General features: G+C 41.6%; 1 protein-coding gene across 3 annotated transcripts in view; it reads right to left on the bottom strand.

The window, feature by feature from the left end:
• Nucleotides 1-22,979, bottom strand: part of IL1RAP (interleukin 1 receptor accessory protein) — a 332,383-nt gene that overhangs the window by 147,265 nt on the left and 162,139 nt on the right. For all 3 annotated transcript variants that reach the window (XM_069727112.1, XM_069727114.1, XM_069727113.1), the window contains exon 2: nucleotides 11,562-11,626. In XM_069727112.1, coding sequence (XP_069583213.1) covers nucleotides 11,562-11,626 — 65 coding nt within the window. The remainder of the gene's footprint in view (nucleotides 1-11,561; nucleotides 11,627-22,979) is intronic.

Genomic DNA, 22,979 nt, shown 5'->3' with positions numbered 1-22,979 from the left:
GAAGCCGGGAATGATATAAATGAGAATACAATGAAATCTAAGAGCATTCTTACATTTTTACATAGCCAGACTCCTATCAAGACTGATGTAGTCATTTAAGAAGGCATAAAGTATGATTACAGAAAAACCTGTATATGAATCCACACATAAAGGCTGGTACAGAATACTGTATTAATTTATAGCAATAATAGCTGATGAACTAATGTAACGAATCTCAGGAGATTCTGAAATATCATTTTAAAATTACATTTCTGGACAGGTGCATGTCACTGAGAAAATGTGTCAAATTCATTAAATGCTGTGTGTCTTAGTGAATCTGGCGCCTCGTCATACTCTAGTGAGCCCTTCATTAAGACTGGAGTGCACAACATGGATCTTAATCGGCTCCTGTCATGGGGATACCGTGACAGAGTGGGGTCAGACGATTGCAGAGTCTGGAGACACATACATTTGTGGTAGTTAGGACAGCTTCACTGTCCTACTAGCAGCTCTAGCCTTCTTCACTCTGGTGCTGCAAGGGTTAAACTGCGAAGTTGGATCCTGGAGTTGTATCAGCTAGTCTGAGTTTGTTACTCCTGGCAGGTTTAAGAATCCTCCTCCTTGCTTCTGACCTTGCCACTGATAGTATACCACTTTTTGGAGTTGATGGAGTGTTCAATCGCCTGCTACAAACTCTGGAACTGTATTCAGGAGATTTCTGCATGGATTTCGTTTGTGTGTTTTTCCTAATCCTCTTCCCATTTGGTTTTTACCTTCTACTCCTTACTTGGTTCCATTTGGTTGTTTGGTGCTTTTGTATGATTGTTGTTTACATTTATCCAGGTCAATCTACCCGTCTGTCTGCTTTGTGTTATCACATACGCTTCTGTCCCAAACTTCTCTAGGTGCCGAAGGAAACATGTTTAATTAGGAAGGTAGCAAGGTAAGGGACCTCGGCAACTCTACCATCAGGGGTAATCCGAGGGGACAGGGATAGCCTCGGGTTCCCCTAGCTCGAGGGAGAGGATAGGAGCACATTGTCCCTTACAATCCTACTGTCTTATATGAACAGAAAATTGCTGTTATGAGTAAGTATGCCTTAATAAATGAACACAAACTGCATAACCACTATGGGGACAAAAATATAGGATATTATCACCTACAAGACCTTTCATGACATCTAAATTATTCATATGAATTAATACTGAAGTAGTCTCTCCTTAGCAGCTATTACAGCTTCCACTCTTCTACGAAAACTTTCTACTAGATTTGGGAGGGTGCCGGAGGGAATTTTGGACCAACTAGCCAGAAGAGCATTGGCCTTCAAGACACTGATCATGGACTACAGGGCGTGCCTCACAATGTCCATTATGGTTAGTCCCAAAGGTGTTCTATTAACGTCAGGGCTCTGTGCGAGGTAGTCAAGTTTTCCACACCAAACTCAGCCAATCATGTCTTTATGGATCTTGCTTTGTGCAATGAGGAACAGTCATGCTGGAACAGAAAATGTCCTTCTCTAAACTGTTCCCACAAAGCTGTAAGCATACACTTATCCGAAATGTTTTCGTATGTATACACTTGGACTAACATTGAAAACACAACACCAAAGTTTAGAGTTGGCACAATACAGTCAGGTAGATGACCTTCTCTTGGCAGCTACCAACCCAGACTCGTCTGTTGAAGTGCCAAACCTAGAAAAGTGACAACAGTCCACTGAACAGGTTTCCCCTGCTCCAAAATGTCATGCCACGCTATTCACCACTCTGCACAACATTTGGCATTGTGCTTGGTGATGTAACGCTTTAAAACCAATGCTAGGAAGCTCCCGGCACACAGCTTTTGTGCTGAGATTAATTACAGAGGAGGCTTTTAATTCTGCAGATATATGAAGCATGCAAAGTGTTGGCAAATTTTATGCGCTACGTGCCTCTGCACCCCGCTCTGTAACTTGTGTCTGCCGCTTCATGGCTGTTGTTGTGGTTTCTAAATTCTTCCACTTTTTTACACCACTTACATTTGATAATGAAATATCTAGGACAGAAGAAATTTCACTCATTGACTTGTTACAACTGTGATGTCCTTACAGGAAAAAGCTCAAATTCAGCAAGCTGTTTAGAACAACCCATTCTTCCACAAATGCTTGGAAGGACAGACTGTATTCCTAAGTGCCTGTTTTTTTTACATCTGTGTCAATGGAACGGAATGAAAAACCTGAATTCAATGACTAAGACATGTGTTCCTATAATTCTGTCCATGGAGTGTATCTAATGGTACTGTATACATAGAGTTAAGTCATTTAGCAAATTTCAGAGAGAACTGCATTCAGTCTGCACTATTAAAATTGCACTGCTTGTTACTATTTATGCCATGCTGCACATCCAATAACTTTAACATTTCTCAGCAATCATAAGCAGCCAGACGGCAATGTGCCAGCACCTTGACCTAATTTCCAGCAATCACCTGGTTCTTGACCATCTGTTGTCAATGATCTGGCACATTACCCTCTAGAATCCGAGTGCAAGCAGGTTCCTTTTGAGCACAATGCACCAAATGCACCATATCAGCCAATTGGCTGCTAAATTCATTAGCACTGCAGTAAAGGAGTTCATTACTTTCCAGTAGGCTGAGAGTTAATGAGCAGAAGTTGTATTGCAGTAGTAGCTAAGTGAAGACTAATCTCACTTTGGAGCAGCACAAAGTGCAATGACAAAGAAAAAAATGTTCATAAAACTACGGCATAATTAATTATTTATGGTGAAAACGTTAATATTCTTTCAAGTAATTCATTTTTAAACGCACATGGAACATAATGGGTGTTCAGGTCTTGGATCTGATGCAATCTTGATGCAGGGATGATGATGACCAGCACATGGGTACATGTCAGCATGTCAAAAGTGTAATATTTTTGCCCTTATTTCCTTCCTGCTCCTCCACCGAGTATTCTGATTAAAGAGATTGGTCACTACTTTATTAGACCGGTTTCACACGTCAGTGGCTCTGGTACGTGAGGTGACAGTTTCCTCACGTACCGGAGCCACTGACACACGTAGACACATTGAAATCAATGCATCTGTGCAGATGTCATTGATTTTTTGCGGGCCGTGTCTCCGTGTGCCAAACACGGAGACATGTCAGTGTTTGTGGGAGCGCACGTATTACACGGACCCATTAAAGTCAATGGGTTCGTGTAAAACACGTACCGCACACGGACGTTGTCCGTGTGCAGTCCGTGTGCCGTGCAGGAGACAGCGCTACATTAAGTGCTGTCCCCCCCACTGGTGCTGAAGCCGCCATTCATATCTTCTCGGCAGCAGCGTTTACTGTAGAGAAGATATGAATAATCGTGTTTAACATAAAGATCCATGTGCCCACCCCCCTTTCATCCCCTGTGCGCCCCCCCGCTGTTATTTAAATACTCACCCGGATCCCTCGCTGGCTGGTACTGCTTCCTGTCCTGGCAGCACCTTCTACTGTATGAGCGGTCACGTGGGGCCGCCGATTACAGTCATGAATATGCGGCTCCACCTCCCATAAGGGTGGAGCCGCATATTCATTACTGTAAATGAGCGGTCACGTGGGGCCGCTCATTTACAGTAATGAATATGCGGCTCCACCCCTATGGTAGGTGGAGCCGCATATTCATGACTGTAATCGGCGGCCCCACGTGACCGCTCATACAGTAGAAGGTGCGGCCAGGACAGGAAGCAGCGCCAGCCAGCGATTGAGCCGGGTGAATATTTTAAGAACAGCGGACAGGCGCACAGTGGGTGGGAGGGGGGTGGGCACATGGATAATTATTTTAAACACGAGAAACAAAAAAAAAAAGAATATTCATATCTTTTCTACATTAAACGCTGCTGCAGGGAAGATATGAATGGCCGCTTCAGCACCAGATGCAGGGGACAGCGCTAAACTTTAGTGGTGTCTCCTGCACGGTGCGTGTGGTACCCAGTGGGCACACGGGCGCCACACGTGTGCAACACTGATGTGCCACAGAAACGCACGGGCACACGGACACGGATAATTCCGGTACCGATTTTTCCGGTACCGGAATTATCTGGACGTGTGGGACTGCCCTTATTGACGGCCTATCCTTAGGTTGTATACATTATTGTATTAGGCTCATGGGAATATTGTGTTTTACACCTTGTGGCCCATGCCAATCTATGACTACTTGGCATTCTTCTCCCTGCACTATACTAACCTTACTGTGCCTGGATGGGGTTAAGGCTATGTGCACACGTTCAGGTTTTTTTGCGATAAAAACGCATACATATGCATCCTATCATTTAAAATGCATTCTGCAATTTTTGTGCACATGATGTGTTTTTTTCTGTGAAAAAAACGCATCGCGGTAAAAAAAAAGCAGCATGTTTCATTAATTTTGCGGATTTTTCACGTTTTTCCCGCTATTTAGGGTATGTGCACACGTTCAGGATTTTTTGCAGAAATTTCCTGACAAAAACCAGGCATTTCTGCCAGAAAGCCACATGCGGTTTTTTTCGTGTTTTTTCCCAATGCATTAAATAGCGGGAAAAACGCAAAAAATCCACAAAATTAAAGAACATGCTGGTTTTTTTTTTACCGCGATGCGTTTTTTTCACGGAAAAAAAATCGCATCATGTGCACAAAAATTGCAGAATGCATTCTAAGTGATAGAATGCATGTGTATGTGTTTTTTATGCGTTTAAATCGCGAAAAAAAAGCGGAAAAACCTGAACATGTGCACATAGCCTTAATGCATTGGGAAAAAACGTGCCAAAAACGTGAAAAAGTTTGCAAAACATGCATAAAAAACGCATGCAGATTTCTGGCAGAAATGTCCGGGTTTTGTCAGGAAATTTCTGCAAAAAATCCTGAACGTACATATGCACATACCCTCACTGTTCTGAATGTTTTCCCTGGACCCTTTAGTATACCAATAATGCTGACACTTCTCTGTAATGAGGGTTTATGGTATAAGTTACCTTTAGACTACTCTCTAAGATGCTGCTATTACATGTTTTGCTGCTTTATTGATGCACAGGCATTTACATACAGAGATCCTGTCAGACCTGTCTAATGTCGCCTTCTATACCCAATATACCAACTGAAGATTTATGGTGTATTTTCCATGAGGCTAATCTCATTTAGCCTGATATCTGTCTCCAAGACCTCAGCTACAGGTATATCTTTTTTGCTATGTACTCCCTGGTATTACGTGGTACTCTGGTGTCTCCTTCTCCCCCTTTTTAGTCCTTTTTGGAAGTTGTGTGCTTTTAGATAATTCTGTAACTTTTTACCCGCGACACACCTGATTTCTATTTTTCTTTTTTGGCTTATATACAGTGCTTTGAGAAAAGTATTCGGCTCCCTGGAACTTTTCAACCTTTTCCCACATATCATGCTTCAAACATAAAGATACCAAATGTAAATTTTTGGTGAAGAATCAACAACAAAAGGAACACAATTGTGAAGTTGAATGAAATGTATTGGTTATTTAAAATTGTTGTGGAAATTCAAAAACTGAAAAGTGAGGCGTGCAATGTTATTCAGCCCTTTTAACTTAATACTTTGTTACGCCACCTTTTGCTGCAATTACAGTTGCGAGTCGCTTGGGGTATGTCTCTATCAGTTTTGTACATCCAGAGACTGAAATTCTTGCCCATTCTTCCTTGGCAAACAGCTCGAGCTCAGTGAGATTTGATGGAGATCGTTTGTGAACAGCAGTTTTCAGCTCTTTCCACAGATTCTCGATTGGATTGAGGTCTGGACTTTGACTTGGCCATTCTAATACCTACATAAGGGTAGGACCCGTGGAAGCGCATCAGCGCGAAACGGCCGTCGACGGTCACGATTCACATTCTCCCCTGCTGAAGATTCTTCCGTTGCAATAAATGATTATTTTTAGGACGGTGAGTGATCTCAGTTTTCTTCTTTCATTGGAATTTTCCTGCATACTTTTCTCAGATTGAGCACCCGATCCTTGTGGGGCGTTTATGGCACGTGGCTGTGGTGAGTGTGAGGCACAGTGAATCCTTGTTGCAGTGGTGGGGATTCTTTGCTCTTTTTTCATTGAGGTTGAGCTGTGATCTGTGACTACACCTGAGCTACAGTGCCTGCAGGTACACTGCGGTAGTCTCGAGACACGCGTCCCATTTTTTCATTGGTCCAGGCTGATGCTCCTTCCATCCTCTTGCATCTCTGCCTCCTCTCATTAGTTACTGTATAAACTACAAATCTATCAGCGGGTCACCATGAAGTCAAGTCATACTGTATTTATTTCTTATACAACATGAGCAACGCAATTATAAAAATGCAGATTATTAAAGCACCATGGTCAAAACGATAATTATGAAGTAACTGCCACCCATACACTGTACTGATGCAAATAAGTCTTGAGGGTCTCTTTAACAGCACTACAGTTAGACCAATTGATTAGAATACTTATTTTCCAATTATAGAACTAAAATATTTCACAAAGTTGTCAAGGCAATAGATGCACATCACTCCTATCTTCAAGTGGCCTCTAATCTAATTCTGCTAATGTAAAGCCAAGTTAATGGGAAGCCAATTAATCTAAGTAGGGTTTTGAAATGTGGGAAGAAAGTACAGTCAATTGGGACCACCTAATGATTCTGAAGAAACAGGGATTTCATGAGAATCATCAGCATGTGAACATGACCCTAATGTTATATATTTCAATACAATGCACATAATTCTTCAGAGCATTATCAGTCGCTAAATCTTATCTCCTCTAAGTACCCAGAAGTGTATTCCAGACTAGGCACATGCTGCAAAAAGGTACAAAATAGCATGTACTGTATGCAGAGTAATCGGAATAATAGCAGTGAAATCGATGCCCTAATTACTAGCCTAAAGGCATTCTAAGTGGTCGGCAGCTCCGTAATACAAAAGCAAGACAACCTTTTTATATATTGAAGCTGTAATTCAGCAGATTGCACCCAGTTTTGGTAATTCCACAACTGAAAATGAGCAGCTGTAACTAGGGAAAAAAGCACCTAAATATACGGTACATCTGAATGGTCTTCCCAAGAACGCATGGACAGAGCCGTTATACTGCTATGTAAATCCTTAACATGTTAAGAACAAAATTAAGGTCACAAAATTTAAAGGCTGTAACCTTTAATCAAAGGGAATCTGTCAGCAGGATTTTACCCCCCAAAGTATCTATACACACATGTATCTCTTTCACAGTCCAGCAACACATTTACATGGTCAGTCTGTTCTTCCGTTACTGAGAAATTTGTGTTTGAATTGTTTTTCAAATGAGGCTGTAGATCTGGAGCATCTGTAACTCCAGCTCTATTCCCCACCCAGTGCCACCTCTCCTGATTGACTGAAAGCCTCTATACTGTGTGACTGCAGGCAAAGAAGCTGTCAGACAAGCAGGAGAGGCGGAGAAGGGTAGGGAATAGAGGTGGAGTGACCAAGACTTCAGATCTACAGCCTCATTTGTATAGTAAGTCAAACGCAGATTTCGCAGTCAAGGAGGAGCGTCAGACAAGCATCAGAGGCGGAGAAGGATGGGGAATAGAGGTGGAGTGACCAAGGCTTCAGATCTACACCCTCATTTGTATACGAAATCAAACACAGATTTCTCAGTCAAGGAGGATCGTCAGACAAGCAAGAGAGGTGGAGAAGGGTGGGGAATAGAGGTGGAGTGACCAAGGCTTCAGATCTACACCCTCATTTGTATACGAAATCAAACACAGATTTCTCAGTCAAGGAGGATCGTCAGACAAGCAAGAGAGGTGGAGAAGGGTGGGGAATAGAGGTGGAGTGACCAAGGCTTCAGATCTACACCCTCATTTGTATATTGAGTCAAACTTTTATCTGTCATTGATGCAGGAGCGGATTGTTTATGTAAAGGTATTTCCGGACTTGCTTTTGAAAGAGATACGTGTGCATATGAAAAGTTTTGGAGAAAAAATCATGCTGACAGATTCCTTTTAAGATTACTTGCAAAGTGGTTTCAATTTTTTTTTTCTTTAGATTCATTGGAATAAAAAACATCTTGCAATGGTGAACATAGTCTTCAACCCTCTCCCAACCTGGCAATTGTTAGCTTTTTTGTCTTCTTTTTTAAAGAGCCATAACTTTTTAGATTTTTCCATCCCTATAGGCATATAGGCTTGCTTTTTTGGAAGATGAGTTGTTTTGAGTGACACCATTAAATTTACCATTCAATGAAGTGGAAAATGGGGGAAAAAAATCTAAGAGCAGTAAAATTTCACAAAAAAGCAATTATGAAAATGTTTTTGGAGTTTTGTTTTTACAACATTCATTATATAGGTAAAATTCCCTAGAAATATGGTTTTCCAGGTCAGTACAACTACCGCAATACCAAGCTACTTGTACTTTTTTATATATACGTAGTGAGCATTTTTAGGGAAAATTGTAGGAAAAAGTCACTTTGTCACCATTTTTTAGTGGACCCATAATGTTTTCATGTTTTGGTTGATGGAGCTATATTTTTAGCTTCCTGATGTCATGTTTTTACTCACACCATTTTGCGACATTCGTATTTTTTTGTTATGTTGCCGCAACTGAAAAACTGTCATTCTAGCCGTTCAATGTTTTTATCATTATTCCATTTGCCAATCGGGTTAATTAATTTTACATTTTGATAAATCACTTTTATGAATGCAATGATCCCAAATATGTTTATTCTTTTAGTTACTGAATTTTATAGTGCCCTTATAGGACTTGAACCTGTGATAATTTATTATTATTGCTTATTTATTCTATATACAAGAATACCGTAGTATTACAGTATATAGTAAAAATTATGGTGTCCTATGAAAAACAGCTACCATCATGGAAGGCACAGGGATCATAGCAACTCATCGGCACTCCACTATCACATCACAGGGGAAGCCATTGGGTTCTTAGAATGGCACCATCATCTAGTTGCGCACTAAATGCCACAGTCAGAGATAGACAGCGACATTTAACAGGTTAACAGCAGTGGGTGGAGCACAGCCCACCAGCTGCTGTTAGAGGCAACTCACTGCTGAATATGGGTATGTCAACATTCCATCTTTTTCAGGCGAGTACGCCCCATAGCCCTCCTGAAAAAGTACGTCATACTCACCTGAAGACATCACCGAATACACAGCACTGTAAAAATGACTATCTGTGTAGATGTTCAGTCGTTTGAGCTTCTTTTAACCGCTCCAGATTTACAAAGACTTGAAGCAATGAAAACAAGTGACCTGACCATTCTGTACGTGACTTCTGCTTTATATAACAAGGTAATAGGAAACACTATTGGCGAAAATGACGACAAAATCACGGCAAAAAAAAAATAATTGAAAAGCCAAATTAAAAAAAAAGCTTTGGGACAAAACACTGTGTCCTGAAGCATCTTCATAGATGCTATTGTGCAGGCACGCCAGCGCCATTTTGAGAAAGAAATGGGTTTTTTTTCCCCTCAAGAAATTTATGTCACTAAATAAAATGAATATATGGATGTTATAGATCCGATCATGCTATAGCACAGGCGCCGCAGCCATCAAGACGATCATTTTGAAGAGGTGCGAACCACCTCGAAACACGTTGGTTGAATCTGACTCCCCTGTGTTTCCGTAAGATAAGTGACGTTACTTCTAGGTCGAGCGGCCGAGCAGCATCGGCCATCTTTCTTTTCTCCTCGTGTAATCAGGGACGCTACCGGCCGGGGCACCTCTGGCTCTGCACCTTAAGGCACTTCCTCCGCACTGCACGCTCTGCTTTACGAGCGGCACAGGAACCACGCATTCCAGAGTCATCACGCTGTGGACAACAGGGCATCTTTATGCAGCATCTTAAAGGTATGCGAAATGGATTATATATGAACCAGGTTGTTATTCTTTAGTTATCAAACCCTTACAAGGAAGGTTTAATATACCTTAATCCCTGACTGCGGCCTGCTGGTCAGGGATTTACCTTTAATATGTTTATCCACACACTCTCGTTTGTAAGTAGTGGAATTTTTAGTTTTAACCAATCCTTTTTAGCATGGCATTTTTAGCGCGATATTTTTAACACTTACTATCTATCCATATCTGTATTAACCCTTTAGTGACTGGGACAAATTTTTAAAATCTGGTCAGTGTCCCTTTATGTGGTAATAACTCTGGAATGCTTCAACAAATCCCAATGAGACTGTTTTTCGTGGCACATTGTAATTTATGATAACGGCAAATTTAGGTCGATAAGTTTTGTGTTTATTTATAAAAAATATGTGAAGTTTGACAAAAATGTTATTTTACTTTGTTAGCTTAGTATTTAGAAGTAATTTTTCATGTTTTTTCAAGGAAATTTACAACATTTTTATTTTTAAAGGATCTATCCAGGTTTTAAGTGACTTTGGGGGTTCTAAATATTGAAAAACCTCCAAAAGTTATACCATTTTTAAAACAGCAACCCTTCTGTCCGGTACTTTATTAAGCCTTCAGGTGCTGTTCAGGAATGAATGCAAAGTGGCATGACAGGAATGAAAAAGTGTATTTTTACCACCTACATGTTGGTAACTTCTGAACACGTTGTTACAGACGTCAGACTCTAAGGCCATTATTTGGCTGTGACATGCCATGGTAAATATCAGGACCACACAATCATGATCTTAGTGTTCCGATGGGGTTAAAGAAGAAGCCCCCACACTCTGTTAACCATTTATATGATGTAGTCACTATTGACAGCAGCATCTAAGGGGTTAAACAGATAAGGACGGAGCCAATATTGATCTTGGCTGATACAGCAAGTTGTCAGCTACAGTGTACAGCCGACAGCGCTGGATTGTCACCTGTATGGGGATGCTATTCCCTTGTTTTATTACATCGAAAACAAGATTAAAATGACAGAATTACTGTATGTAAAAGCTGATGTTAAAAACTCATTGCATACGGATTTCCTATGAATGTCATACGAATGGTGAGAAAAAATACGCGTGACACTCGCAGACTTTTCCGGCTGAGATTCTCAGCTTTTTATATACACAGATGTGGGTGAACTCTAAGGATAAGGCTGCCGTCACACTAGCAGTATTCGGTCAGTATTTCACATCAGTATTTGTAAGCCAAAACCAGGAGTGAAACAATTAGACTATGTGCACACGTATAATAATCCACTGTGGATTTTTCCGCAGCGGATTTGATAAATCTGCAGGGCAAAAACGCTGCGTTTTTGCTGCGGATTTATCGCGGATTTACCACGGTTTTTCTGCGGATTTCACTGCGGTTTTACAACTGCGGTTTTCTATAGGAGCAGCTGTAAAACCGCTGCGGAATCCGCAGAAAGACGTGACATGCTGTGGAATGTAAACCGCTGCATTTCCGCGCGTTTTTTTCTGCAGCATGTGCACAGCGTTTTTTGTTTACATAAACTCATGGGAAACTGCTGCGGATCCGCAGCGTTTTCCGCATCGTGTGCACATACCCTTAGATGAAAAGTATAATAGAAACATATGAACCACTTCTGCATTTATCACCCACTCCTGGTTTTGGCTGAGAAATACTGATGTAAAATACTGACCAAATACTGCTAGTGTGACGGCAGCCTAATAGGCAAAAAAAACTAATTTTTTGTTTGTTACTTACCACAAATACAATCTCTTGTGATTGTGAGGACAAGTGGACACATGAGAAGGAAACTGATCTTCATCCTACAGAAAGAAGGACAAAATAAGGGATGTTAATAGCGGCAAACTACAAAACTACAAAAGTGAAACAGCAGGAACTTCTTGCACCTTGTGCATTGGATATACTAAGAAGAAGTGCTTAGATATGTGTAAAATGGGGGCGATGAAGCCGCAGCACAGTAATACAGATCTACTCTGTAATATCCTAGCTTTGAAGGAATGACAGTCTATCTCTACCTCATCAATTATTTCTAAAGTGAAGACTTATGATAGAGGAAAACAGAACTGAGAATTGAATGCTCCTTTTGTTATGTAAGCAATGCATGGGCTGCTGAAAGTGAATTTTCTTCCATTGTAATGATGGCTTATAAATCAAATATAAAATTCCTAAACAGCCGGCTAGAATGTCTTGAATACTTTAGATGAAGTATGAAATAGATTCACTATGAAAATAAGACTGCTCTTTGAAAGCTGGCGTTCAGAGTAGAACCCCGAGTAGTATATAGTTTTTTATTTTTAAATATTTTGCACAAATATGTCGAAAATTGTCAAGTGAGCTCTGCTATTTCAGCCTTTCCCCAAAGCTCAGCACCGTAGCCTGTGAAAAAGACCCAAAGGGTAATATTTCTGTGCAATTGTTGTTTTGGCTTACTATGGTCTATTGTCCGTAAATCATTCTTGGAAAACATATTTAGGGTATGTGCACATGTAGATGGAACCGCTGCGGATTTTTCCTTTCCTGTTTTGAGAAATCCGCAGGTAAAAAGCACTGCGTTGTACCTGCAGATTTACTACGGATTTACCGCGGATTTTCTGCGGTTTTTGTGCGGATTCCAGCTGCGGTTTTACACCTGCGGATTCCTATTATGGAGAAGGTGTAAACCGCTTTGGAATCCGCACAAAGAATTGACATGCTGCAGAATAAACAACGTAACGTTTCCGCGCATTTTTTTCCGCAGCATGTGCACTGCGGATTTTGTTTTCCATAGGTTTACATGGTACTGTAAACTCAGGGAAAACAGCTGCGAATCCGCAAAGTCAAAACCTCTGCGGATCCGCAGCAAAATCTGCAACGTGTGCAAATACCCTTACAATACTAAGGCTATGTGCCCACATTGCAGAATGTTTGCAGAATTTTCCTGAGCAAAACCGAACTCCTTTTGCAGGAAATCCGCTGGCGTTTTTCTCACGTTTTTTTCCGGAGCGTCCCATTACAATTATATAGCCGCAAAACCAAAATTCCGCAAAATTAAGGAACATGCTGCGGTTTTTTTCCCGCAATGCGGATCCAGGACATGGATCCTGCAGTTAAGATCATGGTTAGTGGTTCATCTACCTCTAAGGCCAGATTCACACATCTGTGTGCACTGAGTGACTGCAGGTCTCCTCACCAAAATGTGACAAGCTCTTAGGCTTATAAGAGGCTCTCAAGTTCTGATTAGGAGACCCACAGAAAGTCTGGGTATTACAGTCCGAGTAAGAACCATGGAACACGTAAGGGATAATCCAGCCTCAGGCTACACTCATACATCCATGTGAGTATAAGGCCACATTCACACGATCAGTATTTGGTCAGTATTTGACATCAGTATTTGTAAGTCAAAATCAAATGTGGACAAATCAGAGGAAAACTATAATAGAAACACGTCACCACTTCTGTATTTTTCACCCACTCCTGGTTTTGACTTTCAATGTTTTTTCAGGATTTTACCTCAGTAGTTGTAAGTCAAAACCAGGAGTGGGTGAAAAATAATTATACTTTTCCTCTGATTGTTCCACAGCTGATTTTGACTTACAAATACTGGTGTAAAATACTAAAAGTGTTAACGTGGTCTTACCATCCGAGAGAAACAGACTGATTTTTTCCTCAAGTGTCATATCAGTTGCATCCTGTTTTTGCTCATCCCTTTTTCTTACTGAAGCAAATGTAATATTGGCACCATTTTTTTTTTATCTATTGACTCTTAATGTATCAGTTAAAGGGGTCATCCGGGACTTAGGTTTTTTCTCCTATTTTCTCCTAAGATCTTACAGGCAGGTAATGGCTAACTACTTGCCTGTTCTGCCTTGTGGAGATCTCTCCAACCTCAGGCAGTGACTTTCCTACTTCTATTGACCTGCTATGTCGACGGATTGTGACTGGCGATGCCGTGCTGATTGGCAGCCATCTTTTAGCTGCGTATCAGTGGAAGTTGGCTGTTAATCAACTGCTATGTGAGATGTCGGTTTCTAACAGAGTTTGTCGTTCCCTCCTGTCAGGTTACCGTTTCTCCTCAGAGAAAGTAGGAGATGCAACATGTCCGTGTAATGGGACACAAAGTCTTAACTATTGTCCTCAAGAGAAAATTAGAGTAAACTGTAGAGCATTTATACATGTATCTACAATCCTTACATTTGAAATGTCAGTGCTCACGTTACTTTAATATGGCTATGAATACTGCTTTTGGTTTTATGAAATGAATGTGTAATACGAAAAAGGTCAATATTATTTAAACCTGGTTTTTATGCTGCCAATTACTGGCAGGGGATTTAGCAGGTAAGTACGGTAACTCCTGCTTTTATTATTTTATGGCATCATCAACCCATTTGCCCATTTTCTGGTGATTCCAGGCCACGTGCATACAATCTGTATTTGGTCAGTATTTTATACCAGTATTAGTAAGTAAAAATAGTAGTGGGTGATAAATACAGAAGTGATGAAGTGTTTCTATTAAACTTTTCCTCTGATTGTTCCACTCCTGGTTTTGGCTTATAGAAAGTGAGGTAAAAAAACTCACCAAATACTGAACGTGCGAGCGTCACCTATGGCAACTACACTGATGAGTAACAATTAGTGATGAGCTAATGTGCTCCGAGTGTGTTATCTGATTATATTGGGCGTGCTGGGGTAATATGTTCGAGTCTCTAGGGGTTGCATTGTTCGCTCAGAGCCGCAACGCGTGTGGGCATTGCCTGTTTGTTAGGCATCTTTATCCACTACTAAAGGTACCTTCACACATAACGATATCGTTAACGATATTGTTGCTTTTTGTGACGTAGCAACGATATCGTTAAGGAAATCGTTCTGTGTGACAGCGACCAACGATCAGGCCCCTGCCGGGAGATCGTTGGTCGCTGAACAAAGTCCAGAACTTTATTTCGTCGCTGGATCTCCTGTGGACATCGCTGGATTGGCGTGTGTGACACCGATCCAGCGATGTCTTCACTGGTAACCAGGGTAAACATCGGGTAACTAAGCGCAGGTCCGCGCTTAGTAACCCGATGTTTACCCTGGTTACCAGCGTAAAAGTAAAAAAAAAAAAAACACTACATACTTACCTACCGCTGTCTGTCCCCGGCGCTGTGCTCTGCACTCTTCCTGTACTGGCTGTGAGCGTCCGGCCGCTGTGCTCACAGCCAGTACAGGAGGAGTGCAGAGAAGCTGAGCGCCGGGGACAGACAGCGGTAGGTAAGTATGTAGTGTTTGTTTTTTTTTTACTTTTACGCTGGTAACCAGGGTAAACATCGGGTTACTAAGCGCGGCCCTGCGCTTAGTAACCCGATGTTTACCCTGGTTACCCAGGGACTTCGGGATCGTTGGTCACTGGAGAGCTGTCTGTGTGACAGCTCTCCAGCGACCACACAGCGACGCTGCAGCGATCCGGATCGTTGTCGGTATCGCTGCAGCGTCGCTTAATGTGAAGGGGCCTTTAGACTAGCATCATTTTATAGACAATCATCTTGGATATCTCATAAGTAAATTTGAATGGCAAATATTTAGCATATGATTAGTTAGACAGATTCTTGACATGTCACTGCATTGTTACCGTTTTGCTCTTAAAAATCTAAATTGTAATTTTTATTGTTTTGTTAGTATTTTGTAAATCCACTTTTAGCTTTCACCACTGCCTGAATCCTTTTGTGCATGCTCTCGATCAGATACAAGCATGTCTCTTCCATAGGTTCCCAAAGTTGGTGAATACTGGTCGACTCACTTGGGTATGTATACAGCTTTTTCCTCAACTCTACCCACAAGTGGTCAATAGAATTGCGGTCTGGGGACTGTGAGGGCATCCCAGCACCTCTACTTCATTGCCATTGAACCATTTATTTGCCAAATCTTTATGTCCACAGTTCAGAAAAGCATCACATCACAATTTAGAGACATCACAATGCAAACATTTGGATTTATTTCAGCAGTAACTTGCTCCTATCACAAATAACAGCATGCGGTACCCTTCTGGAATAAACTGTGGAGGTGTATGCATCACTAGAAACCAGAAGAAAAGCCAACAGATCCGATTCCCAGAATTCCTCCTGCAACGCTTTGTATAATTACACTTCATGCCCTGGAGGGTCAGGGCCACATACCCATGAGAAACCACAAAGCATTTACACTCATTTCAGTCCGAATATAGGTCACTACTTTTGGTTACAGAAAATAAGAGTGCAGTAAAATGTAACGTCTCCTTGTAGCCGCAGGCTAGCCGTTAATGGAAGCCTTATCGTAGAGTAGATGTCCTTTTACCAGGGACGAGGTATGACAAACTTGCCTGCATTTGTTTATCTGCTGGTGCAGACTCTATTCCTTACCTGACAAACAGAACGAGCAATTCTTCAATGTTCATTTACAACTGCGCAATAAACGAGCAGCTCTGTATTTGGGAAGTGAAATACTAATGCACGAAGTGAACGAGAAAAATATTAGCTGAAGGTAAATTGCTTTCACTTAATGTGCAATGGCTTTTGTTTTTGCAGGAGTATTGCATATTGACTGGCATATTGATTTTTTTTCTTTTTAAACTACAGTTTTCTCAATGGCCCATTTAGTGCTTAAAGGGGGCAGCCTAGCTAAAGGGGCACGGTTATATTCGGTGTCAACTGCAGACGGAGCAGCCGAGTCTAAGCCCCTGCACATTTTCAGCAAAACTATTGTTCATATATTCAGGACGTGGGAGCAAAAAGGGAATATACGATTAATTCCTCCAGAGAAAAAGAGAAGGGGAAAATACATAATCTTTTTTGCACATTGGATTACAATTTGAAACACAATACGATCAAGAAAGAAATGGATTGTGGTAGGTGGCTATTTCATTTAATACGCACACATATCCTGTTGAAATGCCATAAATATTTAACATGGCAATATGCTTTTAAAAAACATTTTTTGTTAGAACTTTGTATGTGTAAACCCAACATTAGGGTTTTGCAACATAATGTAGGGGTAGAGACCATGATTGCAGTTACAACTGTACTCTAGTACTGATCAAAAGTGCGGTCAGTCTGTCTAAACAGGTTATTATATGATATGTAGCCATGGGCAATCATTTACCGCAGGTCTGAATGTACCTTAAGGCTATGTGCACACGATGCGGATTTGGTGCGGATCCGCAACGGATTTTTCCGCGCAGAAACGCTGCAGGACCGCACTGTGATTTACAGTACAATGTAAATCAATGTAAAAAAAAAAAAAAGTGTGCAGATGGTGAGGAAAAAATCAGTGCGGAATTGCTGCGGATTTAAAAGAAGTGCATGTCACTTCTTTTGTGCGGATCTGCAGCGTTTCTAAACCCCTCCATGATAGAAAACCGCAGTGGCAAAAACTGCAGAAAATCTGCAAAAAATCCACATCAATTCCGCGGCAAATCCACACAAAATCCGCATAAAAACCGCTGCAAATCCACAGCTGCGGATTCTGCCAGGAGATGAGGATTTTGTGCTGAAAATTCTGCACCACTTTTCATACGTGTGCACATAGCCTAAAGCTATCGTTACTGGGCTGCTGCTGTAGTTTTAATAATAAAACACATTTCCATTCCCATTAGTTATCAGCAGTAGATGATCTCTGAGAGGACTAGTAGAACTGCAGCTACCTAGCGCTTCATATTCATGAGTTGTGTCTATCCCCGCCCTCACCCACTGATTGGCAGCTTTTTGCCTACGCACAGTGCAGATTTAAAGCTATCAGCCATAGCTCAAAATTGAGAGAGCTGGTAGCTCTAAAACAGATATAACAGAGGTTTATATGACAACTACAGCAAGCGGCACATTAAGTCACTGGAGTCATGCTGCGGTCAGATGACGCAGCACAAACCTAGTGACAAGAATCCATTTCGGTAAATTTGCACAGGCTATATGGTAAGGTTTTTAAACTTTGAAAATATTTTGCTAATAGCTTAAATTCAGTAGGATTTATCACTTACCAATAGAGTGTCTACAGCAGATGTATAGTTTGAGGGGTGTAATCAGCCATTTTGCTCTGCATAGACAACGACAGAGATGACAAAGCCCCCAGCGTAATGTTTATACAAGGAGTTTTGTAATTTCAGTCTCTGCCAATGCAGAGCACAAAGTCATCTCAACAGCAACACACTGCTTCATAGGCAGCAAAAGAGATACTGCATGGCAGGCTGGGTAGCTCTTAGTGAATAATGGCAGAGAATGAAGACCAGTCATTACTCACATGTGCCGCTACTAAAGGGAATGAATATTCACTGCATTCCAAGCCAAGTAGCTGCAGGAAGGCTCCGGCTGACACTGTGCTCGCTATTAAATTTCAAAGAATACTCACTTTTCTGCGCACTGCACATGCAGTCCCGACATGCAGAGCACTGAGTATTCCGGCAGCAGCCCTACAGATTACAAGAAGCGCATGATGTCCCTGCCATGTGCTGCTTACAAGCATAAAGCAGCTGCTGGCACCGAAACAAGACGCTGAGAGGGAGCGCCGGCAAGGTAAGTACGGTATAATGGTTTGTTTTTTTCAATTTTTTCTAATGGGGCCACACATACCAGGATATGGGTGGGGGCCAATCATACCAGGATAAGGATGGGGCCATGCATACCAGTACCGGGAAGGGGGCCAATCATACCAGGTTAAGGATAGGGCCCTGCATACCAGAATAGGGATGGGGATATGCACGCTAGGACAAGATGGGGGCTGTGCATACGAGAAGAGGTACGAGGGCGATCATTCCTGTCAGGATAGTGATGAGGGGGACCATTCCTACCAGGATAGGAATGAGGGGGCCATGCCTATCAGGCTAGAGCTAAGGGGGGCATACATACCAGGCTAGGGATGAGGAGGTATGCATACCAGGATGGGGAAGAGGACCATGCATGCCAGGAGAGGGATGAGGTAGCCATGGATACTAGGATAGGGATGAGCAGGCCATGCTTACCAGGGTAGGGATGAGGGGGGCCACGCATAGCAGGACAGGGATGAGGGGGCCATGTGTATCAGGATGGGGATGGCGGGACCATATATACCAGAATAGGGGATATTAAGTACAGAATTTACCACAATTTTTGTTTCAATTTTTTTTCCTAATATCCTCCTGTAATACTTAGGTGCATCTTATGGTCCTGTGCGTCTTATAGTCCAAAAAATACGGAATATGTGAACAGAACAATCATATTAGCCATCTCCTGCTTTCATATTTGATCATCGGCCTGTGTAATCGACTTAATGTAGTCATTCGGCACTCGGGCTACCCAGAAATCCGTTAGTATAAATGGGCCAAAAGGGTGGGACCACACACTGTGCGGCTGGATGCATATCTTCAAGACTTTGCCAACTGCGATGTCCGATGAAGGTAACATTTTGATTGACTACAAACTGCCGAATCATTACAATGTGCACACTGTCACATTTACCAATGTGCACACTGTCAAGATTCCATTGTATTTGCCATGATGGTGGGCAGTCAAGTGACCACATATATGCAGTTTGCATACTAGCAATCACATGCCAACTAGACTCATGTTAGACTATTGAGAAACAGTGGAGAGTCTAGTTGGAAAGTGACAGAAAGTATACATGTGGTCACGTAACTGCCCCCCAGTACACATAAAGCGGGGTTGTAACAGTGTGCACATCTTAAGGTACCGTCACACTAAGCGACACTGCAGCGATACCGACAACGATCCGGATCGCTGCAGCGTCGCTGCTTGGTCGCTGGAGAGCTGTCACACAGACAGCTCTCCAGCGACCAACGATCCCGAGGTCCCCGGTAACCAGGGTAAACATCGGGTAACTAAGCGCAGGGCCGCGCTTAGTAACCCGATGTTTACCCTGGTTACCATCCTTACAGTAAAAAAAAAACCAAACGCTTCATACTTACCTACCGCTGTCTGTCCCCGGCGCTTTGCTTCTCTGCTCTGGCTGTGAGCGCCGGGCAGCCGGAAAGCAGAGCGGTGACGTCACCGCTCTGCTTTCCGGCCGCTGTGCTCACAGCCAGAGCAGAGAAGCACAGCGCCGGGGACAGACAGCGGTAGGTAAGTATGTAGCGTTTGTTTTTTTTTACTTTAACGATGGTAACCAGGGTAAACATCGGGTTACTAAACGCGGCCCTGCGCTTAGTAACCCGATGTTTACCCTGGTTACCAGCGAAGACATCGCTGAATCGGTGTCACACACACGGATTTAGCGATGTCTGCGGGGAGTCCAGCGACGAAACAAAGTTCTGGACTTTCTTCCCCGACCAGCGACAGCACAGCAGGGGCCTGATCGCTGCTGCCTGTCACACTGGACGATATCGCTAGCCAGGACGTAGTCACGGATCGCTAGCGATATCGTCTAGTGTGACAGTACCTTTAGACTGGATAACCATATTCAGTACTTTCTGCATGTTTTAGAAGATCAAAAAATCACTTTAACAATCGCTATAGAAATGATTTACAGGTAATACATTTTTAAAAAGCATCACAAACTATAAAAGCAGAGATTACCATTTATACAATTTCAATATAGTAGACTGAAAAATTGCAACCTTTCTAATCTACTTTACAGCGGTTAAGATTTCTCAGAAAAAGATTTGTCTGTATTGAGAATGCATTTATGTGATAGGTGCTGTCATCAGATAAACTACAAGGTGTGAAATGGACTGGCTGAAGGGAAAGTTTGCAAAGTTATAAACTATTGCCGTCGTTAAAAGTAAATAATGACTTTTGCAACTATAATTTGGCATGTGTCAATTTCTTTTGGAACCCGGGACATGTATATTTCTATTTGTTATGTTGTTCCTAAATTGCACTGTAAGGGAAGTGTAGAGTTTTAGGTGGTTGTCTAGGACTATTAAAATGGTATTGGGGCAATAAATGTATTGAAATAATAACAATAGATTCAATCCCCCTACCGGTTCAGGGACCCCCCCCCCCCATTCACCATGGGGGGGGCAGTTCTGTCCGGACATAATAAAATGTCCATCATCCACTTGACCAATGCTCCCAATCACTGTACCGAGCAGCGAAGCATAATGTGTGCACAGTTTACAACCTTTTAAGTTCAGTCAGTGGCTTTATCGATCTTGTGAATGATGAACATTATTTCATCATTGCTGAACCATCAAGCAGAATCAATAAAAGTAGATTTTTTATGGAATGTGATCCCCAACCCTTTTGGTTTTACTTTGATGGATTTTTGCATGCAAATATTTTAGCAAAGAGCAGTAAATTATTTGTTCAGCCAATTGTTACACGCTGGTTAAAAACGTAGTCTGGTAATAAGAAAAAAAAAGTAAAGAAAGTGAATGTGACTAGAAATAATATCTTAGATACCTTTAATAGTAAATCACACATGTTTTCTCTATAATATTTTCTGTAGTATTCTAAGCCCTTCGCGCCGCGGCCAATTTCCGTGCATTTTATGTAACACAGTTCTGACATTGTTTTTAGAGAATTGATTGAATCAGTACGATTACGGCAATTCCAAACATGTTCAGTTTTTTTTTTTATTATTTCAAATGGTGAAAAAAATCAGAAGCTTGAAAAAAAAAAAAAATTGTGGTGACATCGCCATTTCCTAAGACCAGTAACGTTTTCATTTTTGGGTCGATGAATCTGTGGGAGCACTTTTTTTTGGGGGATGAGGCAAGGTTTTTATTGATACCATTTTGGGCTAGATATGATGTTTTGCTAGCTTGTTACAGCATTTTTTGGTATTGCTGCAAACCAAAAAACTATAATATTGCCTTTCCTGATTTTATTTGTTCACGGTGTTTACAACTCGGGTTAATTATTTTTATATTTTACATAGTAACATAGTTGGCAAGGTCAAAAAAAGACATTTGTCCATCCAGTTCAGCCTATATTCCATCAAAATAAATCCCCAGATCTACGTCCTTCTACAGAACCTAATAACTGAAGATACAATATTGTTACGCTCCAGGAAGACATCCAGGCCTCTCTTGAACCCCTCGACTGAGTTCGCCATCACCACCTCCTCAGGCAAGAAATTCCAGATTCTCACTGCCCTAACAGTAAAGAATCCTCTTCTATGTTGGTGTAAAAACGTTCTCTCCTCCAGACGCAGAGAATGCCCCCTTGTGACCATCACATTCCTTGGTATAAACAGATCCTCAGCAAGATATTTGTATTGTCCCCTTATATACTTATACATGGTTAGTAGATTGCCCCTCAGTCGTCTTTTTTATAGACTAAATAATCCTAATTTTGCTAATCTCTCTGGGTATTGTAGTTGCCCCATCCCCTTTTTAATTTTGTTGCCCTCCTTTGTACTCGCTCTAGTTCAATTATATCCTTCCTGAGCACCGGTGCCCAAAACTGGACACAGTACTCCATGTGCGGTCAAACTAGGGATTTGTACAGAGGCAGTATAATGCTCTCATCATGTGTATCCAGACCTCTTTTAATTGCACCCCATGATCCTGTTTGCCTTGGCAGCCACTGCCTGCCACTGGCTGCTCCAGTTAAGTTTATCATTAATTTTTATACATATTAGTCCATTAATCAATTCCCAAAGAACACATTCGGCATTAATGATTCACAAAAGCCCCCCCCCCCCCCAAGATATTACACAGGCCACGGAATGTTTAGTTCAAAATTTATTTGTAACAAATGAATAAAAGTTCATTATTTAACATACATAATCCCATAAATATGCAAGTACCTCCAATCCAAGTCACATGTGACTTGTGCAAGAGCCTAAATGCTGACACACAGGTAATAAATATGGGTAATAAATATTCAAGTAAGCCACATATAGTTTATTCCATATCTATTGTCATGCCAATTTATAGGCGATATGTCTGATGAATTGTCCAAAGAAAGACACAACCTTATACTAAAGTGCCAATGTGCAAAAAATATATATGGCTAATTGCAGTAGTACACATAGTTTTAAGGATCAATATTGCAAATGCACAGATAATTAATTTTGTGATACCCAGACCTAAATAGAAACTCCCAAACAACTGCCTTAGCACATGCAATGTTAGCGGTTTTAAGTTGAACTACAGCACAATCACCAGATCATATTTACCTCTGCAAGCACAAGCAAGACCAGTAGTAACCCCTACGCGCCTTTCGATAAGTTCTTCTTCCGGGGGGGCGTGTTAAGTACCGTATATAATTCCACATGTTTTATTTCAGAGTTTTG

Source organism: Ranitomeya imitator, chromosome 5 (genome assembly GCF_032444005.1).
Source record: "Ranitomeya imitator isolate aRanImi1 chromosome 5, aRanImi1.pri, whole genome shotgun sequence".
NCBI classification, from domain to species: domain Eukaryota; kingdom Metazoa; phylum Chordata; class Amphibia; order Anura; family Dendrobatidae; genus Ranitomeya; species Ranitomeya imitator.
Note: the sequence above shows the minus strand (reverse complement) of the source record. Positions and strands in the feature narration are given on the sequence as shown.